Here is a 15,016-nt window from a genome sequence, read left to right as displayed (position 1 = left end):
GGGATGGAATTCCTGACCTCTGGCCAGTTTTAGCATGGGCTTGACACCAAGTGCCCAGGCGACTCCTCCTGGCCCTGGCTCAGCTGTAGAAAGAAGAACCTGCTGCCAGGAGTGCTCCAGTTCAAGGTGCAAGTATTTCATCAAGTGGAGCCTCAGTTCCAACTCAGGGGAGTGCTCTGGGCAGACAGGGGTTCCAGGAAGACTATGTTATCTATCCTGCTGCAGAAGGAACAGCGTTACTGGTCCATCAAGCACATTAACATTTCAGGTTGCTGTCAGGAGTCAGATGACAGCTGATGGGTCCCCTGAGGTGTTCTACTTTTAATGGTTGCAGCTCCAAGCCAGAAAGCTTCTGCACTTGCTTTTCCAGCCTGTCCAGGATGGACAGACACGAATACTGGAAGTGTTACACACTTGTGAGCTACCCTGCTGCTATGCTGGTATATCAGTTGAAATTCCATACAGCATCTGAGGAGTGTTCAACAGCAGTAAGTTAGCTTAACTATCAAACCCTTGAACTTTTATTGGAAGTAAGGGAGGTTTTCCTTAAGTGGCCCAAACTGACCCAAGAGGTAGATGTGGAAGCCCTCTCTATGTCATTAACTATTTTGAGTATGCTTGGATGCATAGTTTTTGACAATAGTTTTGATGATCTCTCTGTATGCCACCAACTGAAATCCTAGGAAATTAAATTTTAATTTCTTCAGGACTGAGATGACTGTTACAGCCTCAATGGCAGGGCTGAAATTGAGATGTTTTCTTTCTCTTCCTATTTCTGAACCTTTAGGGACTATAAAAGATGAAGCCTAAAGAGAAATTCAGTTAGGAAAAATAAATCAAATATAGCCATTTGATTTCAGAAGCTATTGTAAAACACAACAAATAGGTTAGATTACAAATTATCATGTTTAGATTTGGTAAAATATTACGGTCATATCAAAGGAGAAAGGTCCAGAATTAGACAATATATAAGCGGCAAAAAGATTTAAATAACCAGGGTTGTACTACCACACATACAGCCCTTGCTTAATTAACAGTTCTGTGTCTATTATTTGCCCTGACATACTAAACATGAAATAGGAGAAATGGAAATGCCAAAAAAACTTGACTATCTAAAAAAACCTACCACCCAAGCCGTAAACATATAAGCAGAAGAAAAAGAAAGAGGACATAAAATAAGAATTAGTTATAAAAGATAAAAGCACATCACAGATTCTTCCAACATAATAATATATCAACTCTATAATAAAATAGAATCATAATGTGGCTGCCCACATATAACAAAACCAGATGATGAAATATCAAGATTTCAAAAAGATACCTCTGATCTTTCAGTTACAAGAGTACTTCAAATGTTTAGAGATTTTTAGCTTGGCAAGAAAAGCTACCAGTGTAATATGCATACACACATTTTTTCAATGCTACAGTTTACTAAAACTCTTTAGTGTTAATAAGTTGACAGAGCTCAGATAATTTTATGACACTTCCCAGCTACAACAAAATATTGATTTCATAATACAGTCTATGGTTTAGAATGAAAACCAGAATTATAGTATTTTTACAATGACAAGTGAATCAATGCATTTCAAAATTATATTGATTTCTCTAAGGACAATCAAATCATGAACAAACAATAGTTAGCCTAGTGATTTAGCTTAATTTTCACTATTTCCTTTCAGTGTAACTAGAACCAGAATTTTGTCACCAGTCTTACAAGAAGAACTCCAAGAGTAGCTTTTATGTATTCTTGAGTACAATACACTATACTCTTTAGATTCTATATCTACAGCTGCTATTTAAAAATTCAGTGATCCCAGGGAAGATTCTGCCTTTAAAATCTGTAATACAGCTCCACAACATTCTACTCCATTAGACTAGGGATAGAAAAATATTTTTCCTCATCAAATAAAATGTTCCTTCATGCTGGCCAAAAACCACAGAAGCCTTACAACAAACACAACTTGCATGCACATATGCATATTAAACAAACATTATTGATTGCTTCTTGTAATACTATACGCTGAGGCTATGTAATAGTTTCAATAGAATGTTGTAAGTATGCAAATTGTCAAGGTACTATAACTTTTTTCAAATATTTTGGAAGATAACATTGGGTAGGGACAGATGCTGACAGACAGAAGTATCAGCCTTCATTCATTGGCCAAGTTTTATAATTCTAATGGACATTGTATCTTTTGTATGTAGTCATAGAAATGAGACAGAGGAATTCTCATGGATGACAACAGGACCAGTCCCCACGATGGAAACTGCGTATGAAGACAAGCTCCTTCATCTAGGCTTTGTATTTAGGTCACTGTGGAGATAACAACTTGGAGATGATCTGCTACTGATGAATTAATGGTAACTTTCATTGTTTTCTCAAAAATATGCTAGGCTTTGCTGCAGTGGAAATTATTATTATGATGGGACGTGGGACATGAGTCTGGTAAAAACACTACATCAGGGAGACTGACTACTAGCTAGGTATTTGATAAAAGAAGGAAAAAACCCATATCCTGTTGACTATAGACTGTTTCTTTTCAGCTAATTCAGAAAAGGGTAATGATGGACATGAAAAAATGTTATCTAGCAAGAGAGGAGCATGAGTATAAAAAAGGAGGATCTTACTAACAAGCTAAAATGAGCATTATTTTTTTAAGAAATCCAATCAAACAAATCCACCCTTTTAAAATGAGGTAAGAAAAAAGCAAAGCTCCTAATAAAAGTAACACATGTCCAAAACAAGAGAGGAAAACCACATTCATTTACTATTTTGTGGACTTGGCACAGCACCGCAAGACTTGGGTGATATATTGAACACGCTTCGAGAGGTTAAATCAACAGTTTGTCATGATCCAATTTCATTTAGTTTTCTGTACTTGTGCTCTTCATCCTGTAGCAACCCTTTCCTGGAACTACCACACTACTGATGCACATGAGTTGAAAACAGAGGTAAAGAAGTTTTCTTTGTCAACAGCCTGTAGGCTCACAAAATTGAACCTGTTCTTTTATCTGCCTATGTTCATTTAGCCCACCAAGCAGTCTTTATTAAAGCTGAGACATCAGGCAGTCAAAGTTCATTAATACCATTTATATAATCTCTGCAGTTTCAATTAACTCAGCAAGACATTCTACTACATGATAACAGTCTCATTAATTCAATAAAATCCCATAACTATTAACAATATGGTCTATGTTAAACGGGGTGTCACCTAGTAGAAAATAATAGCTTTAACAGCTTGTGATGAAACGCAGTGCTTTTTTTTTTTTTAAAAAAAATTGATCTGGCTAAATATTCCATCCCTATATAGAAGGTATTATTTCTTGGTAAGGAATCAAGAGGATTTTAAATATGAGCAGAGGCTAATTAAGACCTTTTAAGTCATATCAAAGAGTAAAATAATACTTCTTGTTCAATAAATGATAGACTAAATTAGCTGGAATGTGTTCTTCCATTTTCCCATCATCAGTACTCTGGCCTACATTCACTAGAAAGAGGAGACTGAACACTGCTAAGTATTTTTTTCGCAGCACCCTTCAAAGTACAGCTCCTAGATCTCAGTTTTATTGTTCTTATGCAAGACTATTCCTTGTTCACTGTCTGTCAAACATGAGAAATAACCAGTTGATAGGTGTTTCATATGTTTGATAACTACATAGTCAATTTTTTATATAATCTCTAAGAAATTCTTCAGAAGTAAGTGCTCCTTCAACTCATATGCCCTTTGTTTCCATGAAACAACCCTATTGCCTGGCTTGAGGACAGGGTGGTCACAGACCATGCCTGAAAGCATAGATTGTTTCATAAAAATCTTCACATTTACTGAATCTCTGTATTTTTCCCTTGACAAATTTTCTCTACAGTTTATCCTTTGTCCATGCACACACAGAGTAGCCCTCGGTTTGTCAGTCTCTACCCAGCCTACAGATAATTGTGTGAAGAAACAAATACAAATATACTTCGGTTAACACTCTGCATATTGGTCCTGCTATATGAATACAGTATTGTGTTTATAGTTCCTTCAAAACCTTCTGAAGAAATATTGAACTAATTAACTTACTAACTCTGTGTATGCAGACTTACTGTAACTTAGGCTTTCTTTAACCATTTTATCAAAAATGGTTTGAGCAGACTCTCCTTCAAGTAACTCTGTAAAAGCGGTATTTTGTAGCAGCCTTAGCCTTCACTCAAGAGGATTTTGTCAGCTGCATTTTACTTGGATGCTGCAGGGTTAGAGAAACATCTTTTTGCTAACATGGCTCTAGCGCTTTGGGGACGAACTTAAAATATTACATAAAACTTAAAATAGTGAACTTCTAAATTTCAGAAGTCACTATGCTTTTTGTTTATTCAGTACCATTTTAAATCCTGCTGTGTACTTTATTTACCTAAGCAGAGAAAGCCAGTCTTTGTTTTTTCCTCTCTTAACCAATGACAAAGAAAAAGATGTCTATAAAGAAATTTAAAGTTAGAAAACTTAGCAACCTTAAAGAAAACAACTTAAGGTACTGTGTTATGAGGAAAAAGCATATGTTATTCAATGAGCTTACTTACCAACCAGCTGACAAGCGGCTCTTTGATTACTTCAGCATTATGAAACAACTTCAGATACAACAGAGCTACATTATTGTCAAACCATATAGAAAATGTTGAGTCAATGACTGCCACCTGTACAGTATTTTCATTACCTGTTTATAAAGCAACTGCTCATTTTCTCTGGCGTAGCAGAACAGAACATCTGTAAGAATTTTCCTTACATTCTCTTGCTGGAAATACTGCATTTCAGGAAAGCTGAAAATGAAGCAATACAGCAAAGGTAAACAATAGAGTGCACAGAATGCCAGTTGCTGGTCTTCTAGAAGAGGTTTTAGGTCAGAGCTTCTCCTTTGTCTGCCTTCCCACTGCTCTGCACTGCTAGAGCTAAATACTTCTAATGACTTGTCACATTTGTTTTGCAACCGAAATTATGAACAATGTTCTTTAATATACACCAGTCTGCTACACAGGTATGATGATATCACACTTATATTTAAATAACTGATCCCTTTTAATCTCATTAAAGCTAGACATCTGCAAGAATGAAATACAATAGAAGAAATGGAAGAATGGATTAGATTATGTCAGAAGATGCACATACACAAGGGCTCAATATTTCTTTAATATTTGAAAAAATATTATCATTTAATGATCAGATTATTTAAATATCTCATAATTCACATGAAAACCAGTATCCTAAAATCCAGTATTTCTTATTGGTATCTGTTGCAATACAACACAATTAGACATTTCACTGTCTTTAAATAGCTATTGCAAATAAGCTTTACAATTATAAAATAATCTGGCTGGGCAAATATCCTAAGTGAACCAGAATGAAGTGGACTTTGTATGAGAATAGGGAAAAAAAAGCTTCTGGGAAAATCCTGTTCCATACATACTTGAAAATGTAAATATTTCCATTCTGTAACTACTCTGAAGCAACTCTCATCTGTGCATCCTGCTCCTTGACTGTTAGAGGTAGGAAATAGAGTAGTTATGCAGGATGTACTTAAAATTAGAGTAAGTGCACAAACGAAGTTTTCATTGCTACTGAAGAAGTAACTAGGTGGCAAAAAATGTCACATAAAGCAAACACCCTAAACCACATGGCTCCACAGCTATACAGAGCAATAACAAAATCTGAAAAGGTAGAATACTAAAAAGAAAGGAAATGGTAAACTTGGACAAAGAAAAACAGAAGAATATTTAAAAAATACAATGGTAGGTCTCAGGCTAGAGTGTTGAAGTTAAGGTTGTAGTATAGTCAATTTTAGAATCAAATCACATGGTTTGAAGTAAGATTTCTTTAAACAAATTTCCCAGGTTTGATCTACAATGCTATACTTTAGACTAGATGTATTTAAGGCTATTGTAAAGCCTGTCACAGATAAACGATATGAAATTAGAATAAATTACTTCAGATAAGACTATTAACGTTGCTAATGACTGTGGTCATCTCACAGAGGTGATGACATGCAAGCACAGAAACAGATCTAATTAAGGCTAGAAAAGTGCTTTGAAATCCTTGGATGAAGGAGCTGAATCAAGAGCCAGGCAGAGAAGACACCGTGGCTTAAACACAGTGATGCTGAAGCCCTGAGAGAGGCACTGGGATGAGAGGTGTAACATTTTCCTGGCACCTGGTGGAGGTAATGGTAGACCAACATTTGGAAACTTGTATGCACTTGTACTAATCACATTACTGTAAAGGAAGGACACAGCTGAGACCAAAAGTGCATTACAGCAGATGGCAATCGACATAATTTAGGGGTTTGAAGAGATTATTTCTGAAGGACTGTTATTCAGGCCTGCCCTACGTAGTTTAGGAAGAGAAGACTAACAAAGAAAACTCAAAAATACACAGAGGTATCTGTGAGGATCAAGTAATACCAGAGATTGTGACAGAAAGGATAATAATGAACTCAGGAATAAGCTGGCTGAAGTATTAATTATAGTAAATGTAAATAGAAGAGATCATGAGGGAACTATCAGTTCAGGATGGATTTTTATGGAAAATGTCATTTTATGATTAAAGTTCTGTTTTAAGAAATACAGTATCCTCAAATTAGAAAGGTAAGAATGCTTTTTATGAACATGAGAATATTACATTTAATTACATCTCTGAGAAACCCTGCATAAGGACGTGGGAATTCTCCTAGGCTGTTCTACCACAACTCTCCAATTAAACAATGGTGCATTCAGGTCCATGCTTTCTAAAAGTGAAGACCAGCGTGAGTTAGATACAGCTTTTTAAAATACTCCTTCAGAAGATTTAGGGGAGCCTGTACCAGAGGCAGCCAGAATTTGACACAGAAATTTGAAGAAACAGTCTCGCAAACAAATAAATGGATGTAAAAAACCAAATTTTGTAGCAGACAGAAATGGGGGTCATAATCAATGGATTGTTGTTTTCTTACCACCTCTTCCACGTACTTAGGAAGGATGTAGCTGTGCAGTGGCTATTCCACTGCCATTTTTATGTTGGCAGTTTTTAATATTATTATTTTTTTATTTGGGGGATGGAGAGTTTGGAACTCCAGCACCCACCACTACTCATCTTCACACACCTTCCATCATCCTAAATTGTGATTGTTACTCCTGAAGGAGAAGCTAAGTAGACTGATATATAAAAATACTACTACAAAAGAGAAGAAATGGTACTGTCTATGGGGAATGCCCTCTAGGCATTTTAGTTTCTTAAAATACTGCAGTGAGAAAGAGGGTAATGAAATCTAGCCATTTGCAACCCTAGATGTACACTGTGATGCCAACAAGTAACCTGGTATTTTAATTTGAGTTAAATGCTTATGCATCTGCCAATCTGCTGATTTCTATTCCTGTAGAATATTGAAAAAATTAAAACCACTGAGCAGTAATGAGCTGAAAAATATCCTTTCCTACTTGTAAATATAGGAAGCTTTAATGTTTATGCAATGGGCTGAAAGTTGTATGTAGACATTATGAATTGGATTTCTATCACCTGACTTTAGGAAAATAAAATTTTGATAGGTACTGATGACCTAGAATCCTTTTATAATTACTGAAGAAAACTGTAGCTCTCCACAGTATGATTCAGACAAAACCTATATTTATTAAGGAAGAGATGATTTGTGTCCTAGAGTTGTTCAGATACACAGACTCTAAAATGTGATTAACCCAGCTGTGAGTATCTAGACTTCACAGAGCCAATACTTAGGTGAGATAAGGATTCTCAAAATGCACAGGAACAAACACTCACACACGAAGAAACTTTATTTCAGATGCCTTTCGATAGCAAAATCCTAAAGTTTAAATCAATTAAAACCAATACCAATTTTAGGAAGCTAATTTTAGCCTCTTTTCCTGTTTATTGTTACTACACTTCAGGGAATTGTAACAAAAGCATTATGGAGTAATTTTTTTACTGCTTTGATAGCTGGAATTCTTTTTTGCTACTCTGTGTGCAGTTAGCATCACTCTACAGCATTATATAGTTGATGCTGTGGGATGATGGAGGACTGAACTAGATGACAAAGAATATAAAAACATTCATTAAATAAGAAACAGCAGCTAGAATGTAGTGATTATGGAAATTGAACATAATAATTATTTTAACCTTTAATAAAAAGCATTGTAAATTAATGATGAATTTTAAACTTTTAAAATTCTAACTCCAGGGATTTATTTAAAGAATGTAAATGAAAAGGCAGGGTTTTTACATTCTAGAGCCACAGAATGAAGAGCTTACTGCTTCTTAAAAAAAATAATAGTTTACAAATAGATACATAAGTACATGTAAAATGCATACTATGTTTTATGATTAGACAAAAAACAAGTGTATATATAAAATGCATGTCGTTTATCAAATATATTCATGTCACTGATAAATTTTGCTTCTTCATTGCTTGACTTATTTTGCTGCTGATGACACAATATACACTACTAATTTTTCAAGTAGATATTGTTTTGTTATAAATGCATAAATGAAAATTTCTTTAGTCACTATTACTGATATTAGTGAACACTACTCTGCCATTTGCCACAGTGAGAGCCTAGAATTAGTGTGTGTGTGTGTATATTTAAATAATAGTCATGCATCCACCATAACCTCCATACAACTTTTCATTCTCCAATTATAGTTTAAATACATATATATTTTAATCTTAGAACATCCTGAACTGTTTCCTTTAACAAACAAAAAATACCATCTGTTGTGAGAATGCCCATGAAAGTATATTCAGATTTTAATTATACATCTCATGGCAAAATACATTCAAGAACGGGTCTAGGGACAGACATGTAAAATATTTGAAAACCAGACTGCAATGATTTCCTCTGCATGACTTGGTTCCTGCAAATGAAAATGTGTAAGCTTGGGATTTGTAGAATCTATGACTATCATCACTTTTTTCAAGTTAAAAGGAAAAATATTTGCAATACAGTAGAATTTCACATGGCAGCAAACCAGTAATTGAATTTAATTACATTTACACATTACTCAATGCTTGCATCTGAAAAGAAATATTTTCAGGAACTGAGTGTTTTAACTCAAACAAGTTGCTAAACAGGAATGACCTAAGGACCAAGAGGATGAAAACATAATCACAGTAATATCAGGACAATTTTTAAAAGGGATATATGACAAATAAAACTAGAATAGTGATAAATAAAAATAGAACCTCTCAACTTATATATATGAGTGACATTTCCCTTAATAATTACAAACTGCTTTTTTACTATTGGTTGTATTAAGTGTTGAGAATTATGAAAGTAATCTGTTTGGTCTTTCATTATGATCATAATTTAGTTAAAAGACCTTTCAGTTTCTCTTACGTTATCTTTGCTTCATACAGAAAACTTCTTTAAATTTCACAAGTAGTACACTTCCTAATATCTTAATTTAGAAGAGCTTTTCTTCAATGATACCAATAAATCTCCAGGATTTAATGTTCAGCTGGATTGTCTCATTTCTAACTCCATGTAAGTTGTATTTTTATACATTTAATGTATGTTTCCACACATTCACGTTCAACAAACCTGACATTTACAGTAACCAAAGTCAAGAAAACACAGTATAATATATACCACATAAAAATCCAGAATATAAATTTATCTATAGAAATGTCTCATAAAGATCTACATACGTTCTTGTCACGTCTTGCTCAATCATTGCTCGAAGCTCTTTATCCTGGAAAAATTTATTCCAAAGACTCTGAAATAAGGAAAAATAATTGTATGAAACCAAGACTTCTACTAATACTTAAGGCTTATAAACTACATCAGCAAACTACTGTACAAATATGAACTAATTAATCCTCAGCATTCCTGGTAGACAGGTATATCAATATTTTATGGGAGATAAAGAATGTTGGTGACCAGCACAACGTATCTGAGAAAGTCACTTCAGACCAGAAATAAAAATATTCAACTTCCTGGGTCTAGGCTCATAGCATTTCCTCACTGGATGGCTACAGGCTTGTGAGTTACTTGTTTAAGTTCCAGGAAGAATATTTAGAATGGCAGAGTAAAGTCAAAACTTGTCAGAACCAGCAACTCAAATGGAAAAAATGCAGTTGTTCACACACGGAAAAAAAGTCTGTTATCACTGGACTGTACCATACTTCATCTACGAATGTATGCACTTTAAATGGAAGCTGCCACAATATCCATACTAAGAAATTGTTTGGGAGTAAGCTAGTTTGGTTTAGTGGAGACAAAATCATATAAGGAGTATATGATAATCAAACACCTATTAAAAAGATGACATCATTCTAATTCACTCTGAAGGCCAAGACTGGCCATTCTAAAAAAATTATGATTGCAAAAGCAAGAGTATTTAAAGTTCATGATCAAAGTAAAAAATATTAAATAAAAGAATCTGAAGTAGGTTTAACTTCTGTAGCTATGTTTATGACCATTTTCATCCTCTCTCTTTAGTTTCCATGCCTTGCTTACAAATACGCTGTAAAAGCTAACTGGAAAGAAGTCAGAAAGTGCTGTTAATTGTATGCTCCAGAAAAAGTATTGAAAACTGTATTCTTTATTGTAAAGGGATGGTAACTTGATTGAAATACAGATGGAACAAAACTTACAGCAGTCTTCATGCAGTTTAGGTAAGTTTTCAGATAGCAGTAGCACCAGTGAATGAAATACAGTACAGAGTCTGTACAATATTTCCACAATTTTTTGCTTCCCTCTAAACAATTTTCTGCCACAGTGGCTTATGCTCCACCAAGGTAAATTAATGCTATCTATGGGGAGGGAAGTAAAATAACAAAACCCCACGTTAATTAGTTGCTATATTTGTGCTACAACTCGGAAAAAACCCCTAAGCTTCAGAAATATTTCTATATTTGATAATGTCTTACATACAGTGAGTACCTTTCTAACTCACACCTCTTTTCATGCAGCTAGACCATATTTTGGAACTCCCTTGTCCCTTCTCCCACCCTGTCCCATCAGAACAGAGGAAGCAAACAGAAGCTGCATTGCGAAAAGGAAGGAAAAATCAGGACACTAAATGGGTGTAACATTAAGTCACAGCAGAGGCTCAAAGGCACTTTGTTCTTCAATCCTACGCCTGATTTGGTCAGTGGCTTTGTTTTATAGATTAATCCCCTGCCACATATTCTGACATGTTAATCTTTGCTTTCTATATCCGAAAGACACCACAGGCAGAAAGCAGGTTGAGCCACTGTGTATAGTCACAAACTACAGCAGAAACGCTTTAAATCTTTTACATTTGACACAACTTTCTGTCCAGCTGGATGCAAGAATAGTTTGATGATGTGCACAGTGATAACATCTGCAGAGCTTTCTCCTTCTAAATTAAATAAGGAACCCAGTATCACTCTATAGATGAAGTATGGGCTTCTGTTTGTGGACAAAACAGGAGTAATATCACCAGAGATAACAGCCAAACAAATTATTTTCATTGCATTAAGTTATTTTAAAAAACTGATAAAAAGGAATTTTGATGGTAACAATGGTAACATAATTAATAGGAAAGCTTAAAGATATGTGCTATAAAATGCTAAAAAGCTTTTCAGGTATAACAAAATGCAGTAAAAAAACCCATTCAAGGCTGAAGAATCTTCCAGACAGGGTACTTCAGTGTTCTATTAACAGCATTGACTTCATACTGACTGTTTAAACACTCCTTAAAAGCATATCAGTTAATTATAGTCCAGCACTGATTTTTTGTTTACCAAACCCTTTCTCAAGTTAAGTCCTGAAAATCAGATTATCAGCCTGGAAATGAGCATTTCCAGTTGTTCAGCAGAACCTGTGGAACAACTGTTAACGCAAGTCAGTTTGGACATTAAGGAAGGAGATTTTAGTACCTGTCATTTTGCCTACTTCAGCAAGAAGTCATTTGTATGAAGAAGATGAGAATTTTAGTAGCATGTGTTGGGTTAACTTACCCCCTCGTCCTGAGAGAGTGGGTTGTTGATTATCAGATCTTGCTGTCCTGCTTTCCGAGGGTTTGTAATGTGCTAGGTAAAAACAGGAAAAAAAAATAAATAAAATCCTCTCCTGTTTTGCTATAAATGTTAGTATCTATGCCAAAGTATGAGGACCGATTTTGTACCAACTTACAATTTCTTTGATCTTATTGTAAGAAGTTCTTAAGTCTGAAGTGGTTTTAATCCATTGACTTCTATCTTGCGGTAGAACGTCCAGAAATAACTATCAGCAAAACAAAATAAATTCATTCAGTTTCATCAATTTTACACAGCTTTTCACATAAATCCTACCAGACAGCATAAACCACCCCAGAAAGAAAAAGAAAAGAGCTACAAAATATTTCTGGTTTTAGTGCTTTCTAGTCCATAAATAAGTAGCTAGAAACAACAGCAGTTCTACAGTACAAAGTTAAGCATTAAAGTCAACTGAAGTCACGAACTCAAGCTTGTAAACTGTTACAGCTTCAGTAGAGTTGATGGTGATTTCCAAGGCAGAAACAAAATGGAAAGATGTGACAAAAAATATACAAAACTTAAAGCTATTTATGTAACACTGATGACCTAATGCAACGTGCCAAAATGAACCACAAATGCAGAGCAGGAACTAAGCACCGAGGGATATACCCAATACAAGAAACGAAACATGCTCTAGAATTCTGCAAGACAGCTAAGAGAGTCAGTTTTGCAGAAAATCCTTGAGAATGCCTACATCTAAGTTTTTTCATGTCTCTTTAAAAAGGATTAGAAAGAAACATGCAGTGCAAAATACGATTTAATTGCATTTGAATCAAGTAAAAACCCCAGTATTTTCTTGCTTTTTCGATGTTTTGATTTGCACATTGTAAAGTGTTAAGAAACAGTAATACTGAAAAACAGAAGTACTGACAAACAGAAAACATTCCTAAATTACAAAAAAAACCCCTTTAAAATTTCAGAACTTAACAACAAAGCTGAATGCATATTGGGATAAGCAAATAAACCTTGCCTTACTCCTAAAATAAAACCACTCATTGATTTAATTAGTAGACAAGGAAGGACTTGATGTTTGTATTAGTTCAGGGCTTTGAGTTATGGCCTCCTAATTTAGAGACTTAAAAAACCCCAAACTGGTAAAACAATGCAGGTGGCATATATTCATTTGGCCTGCTGAATAAAATATTTTCATTAACTTTAAACTATTTCAATGCTACATATATTTCAAATTTCAAACTTTCGCTTTCATCCATATATAAGGAGTATTTTAAATTTCTTTTTATAGGTCTCTGTGCCAAAGTGATGGTTGAGAAGTTCCAAGTGAGGTAATTTAAATAATCAGCATTGACACACAGTAACTCTACTAGAAAAAAATTTCTCTACTCTCAGAGTTAGTGCAGAACAGAAGACTTGTCATTGCAGCAAAATTTGTTTGGACTTTATAGAGCAACCCAGTATTACTTCACTTTCTTTCTTTCTTCCTTTCCTTGCTACTTTAAAAACAAAAACCAACCCCCAAGGAGCTGTTGTGCTTTTGGAAGACCTTGCTTCCCTCTCCATCCAGTCCTTACAACAGGGATTGGTCTTCATTTTCTCGTTCTACTGGGAAAACCAACTAGCAGAAGCATCAGACTGGTTTTAAAGCAGTCCCAAATTCCACAAAACCATAATTTTTAGACTAACTTCCTATCTATTTCCAGTGCATGACTTTCCTGCACAGATAGTGAGAGGAGAGATGGCGGTGTGGCACTCAATTCTAAGCATATTACCAGCACAAAGATACACTTTCCCAGGATTCTTTTTCTATTACCTGCAATTCAGCTTTAAAGCAACTCAATGTGGTTAGCGAATGTCCTATGAATTATAAAAATGAGTAGGAAAACATTGGGATGAAGTCTCTTGGAAAATTCATGATTCTTTGCATCAATAATCTTCCAGCGCATCAGGTAATGTGTTGATATATTGCAACCACAAACTGTAAATAAATATTTTCTCTTCTTACCTTCCAGCAAACACTACGGAACCTGCTGCTTCTCAGCTGCCCATTAATCCCCTTCAGCCGTATAGTTGCCAAGTAATTGTTGTTTACAAATAGTTCTTCCCATTCTTTACTGCAAAAGCAAGAGGAATGAACATTTAAACAAACAAAAAAAAGCCTTAGCTTATTTAAGAACTATATGACACTACGCAATTTTGGATAAGCAGAGGAAAGCAACTTTTTGAAATGTATATATTTAGTTGTGTACCACTTCTAAACGCATGGCTGTTTTTTTGGACACATTTCTTCTTTGGATTTAATGAATATGTAGATCGCTATAATTATGCCAGCTACTGAAATTCATAATGTCTATGGAGGCTATTCCATTTCCTCTAAAATGTTGGTACTGCAGTTCAGTGAATAAACAAGAAAAATGAATATTAATATAAGCACATTCATGTTTCAGCTGTAGACAAAGAAGTACCTATTCCAAAAATATGCAACAGAAAAGTACACTGTTGACTGTATTAGCTCTTCACATGACGTATTGGCTTAAATGAACCTTCTTTCCTTCTTAATGTCAAGCTGGGCAGTTAAGCATCATAGAAGATGACTTTCTTTAACATTTAGCGCTATTTACTATTGAAATCACTCCTACTTCTTTCTACATGATCAGTTTTAAAATTTTAACAGGTGCTAGCAAATTTAAAAAAAACATCAAAAAATTAAAAAGCCTCACTGTATAAACTGTTAAAGGCAAGCTTGAGTACCTTGCAGTACCTATGGCTGACTAGATAAACAACCTAAATATGCCTCCCAGGCATGCAGGCACCAGGGGCCTAACACCTGTGCCTCATTAATATACAAGTAAATCTGCTCTACTGGGAAACAATTGGAAATTAATTGTCCCAAACCATCTACTGAGTTTGAATAAAAGAATTAAACCTATATTCCCTGCAACTTCTACTGAAATGAATCTCAAGAACAGTTTAAGCCAGCTTATAGTCTTAGTAGCCCAAGACTTGCTAACAGACTTTCTGCAGCCACTCTAAAATACAAAGGGCAATTTCAAGGTAAGGAGCT

At 34.9% G+C, this 15,016-nt stretch overlaps 1 protein-coding gene across 7 annotated transcripts in view; it reads right to left on the bottom strand.

Annotated features, from left to right (window-relative positions):
- The window catches only part of TBC1D5 (TBC1 domain family member 5), a 317,128-nt gene that overhangs the window by 128,793 nt on the left and 173,319 nt on the right, over window positions 1-15,016 (bottom strand). For all 7 annotated transcript variants that reach the window (XM_040072842.2, XM_040072823.2, XM_058421817.1 and 4 more), the window contains 5 exons: window positions 13,958-14,066; window positions 12,116-12,205; window positions 11,941-12,012; window positions 9,661-9,728; window positions 4,690-4,792 (listed from right to left, as the gene is read on the bottom strand). In XM_040072842.2, coding sequence (XP_039928776.1) covers window positions 4,690-4,792; window positions 9,661-9,728; window positions 11,941-12,012; window positions 12,116-12,205; window positions 13,958-14,066 — 442 coding nt within the window. The remainder of the gene's footprint in view (window positions 1-4,689; window positions 4,793-9,660; window positions 9,729-11,940; window positions 12,013-12,115; window positions 12,206-13,957; window positions 14,067-15,016) is intronic.

The sequence above is a fragment of the Hirundo rustica genome, chromosome 1, assembly GCF_015227805.2.
Source record: "Hirundo rustica isolate bHirRus1 chromosome 1, bHirRus1.pri.v3, whole genome shotgun sequence".
Lineage (NCBI taxonomy): Eukaryota > Metazoa > Chordata > Aves > Passeriformes > Hirundinidae > Hirundo > Hirundo rustica.
Note: the sequence above shows the minus strand (reverse complement) of the source record. Positions and strands in the feature narration are given on the sequence as shown.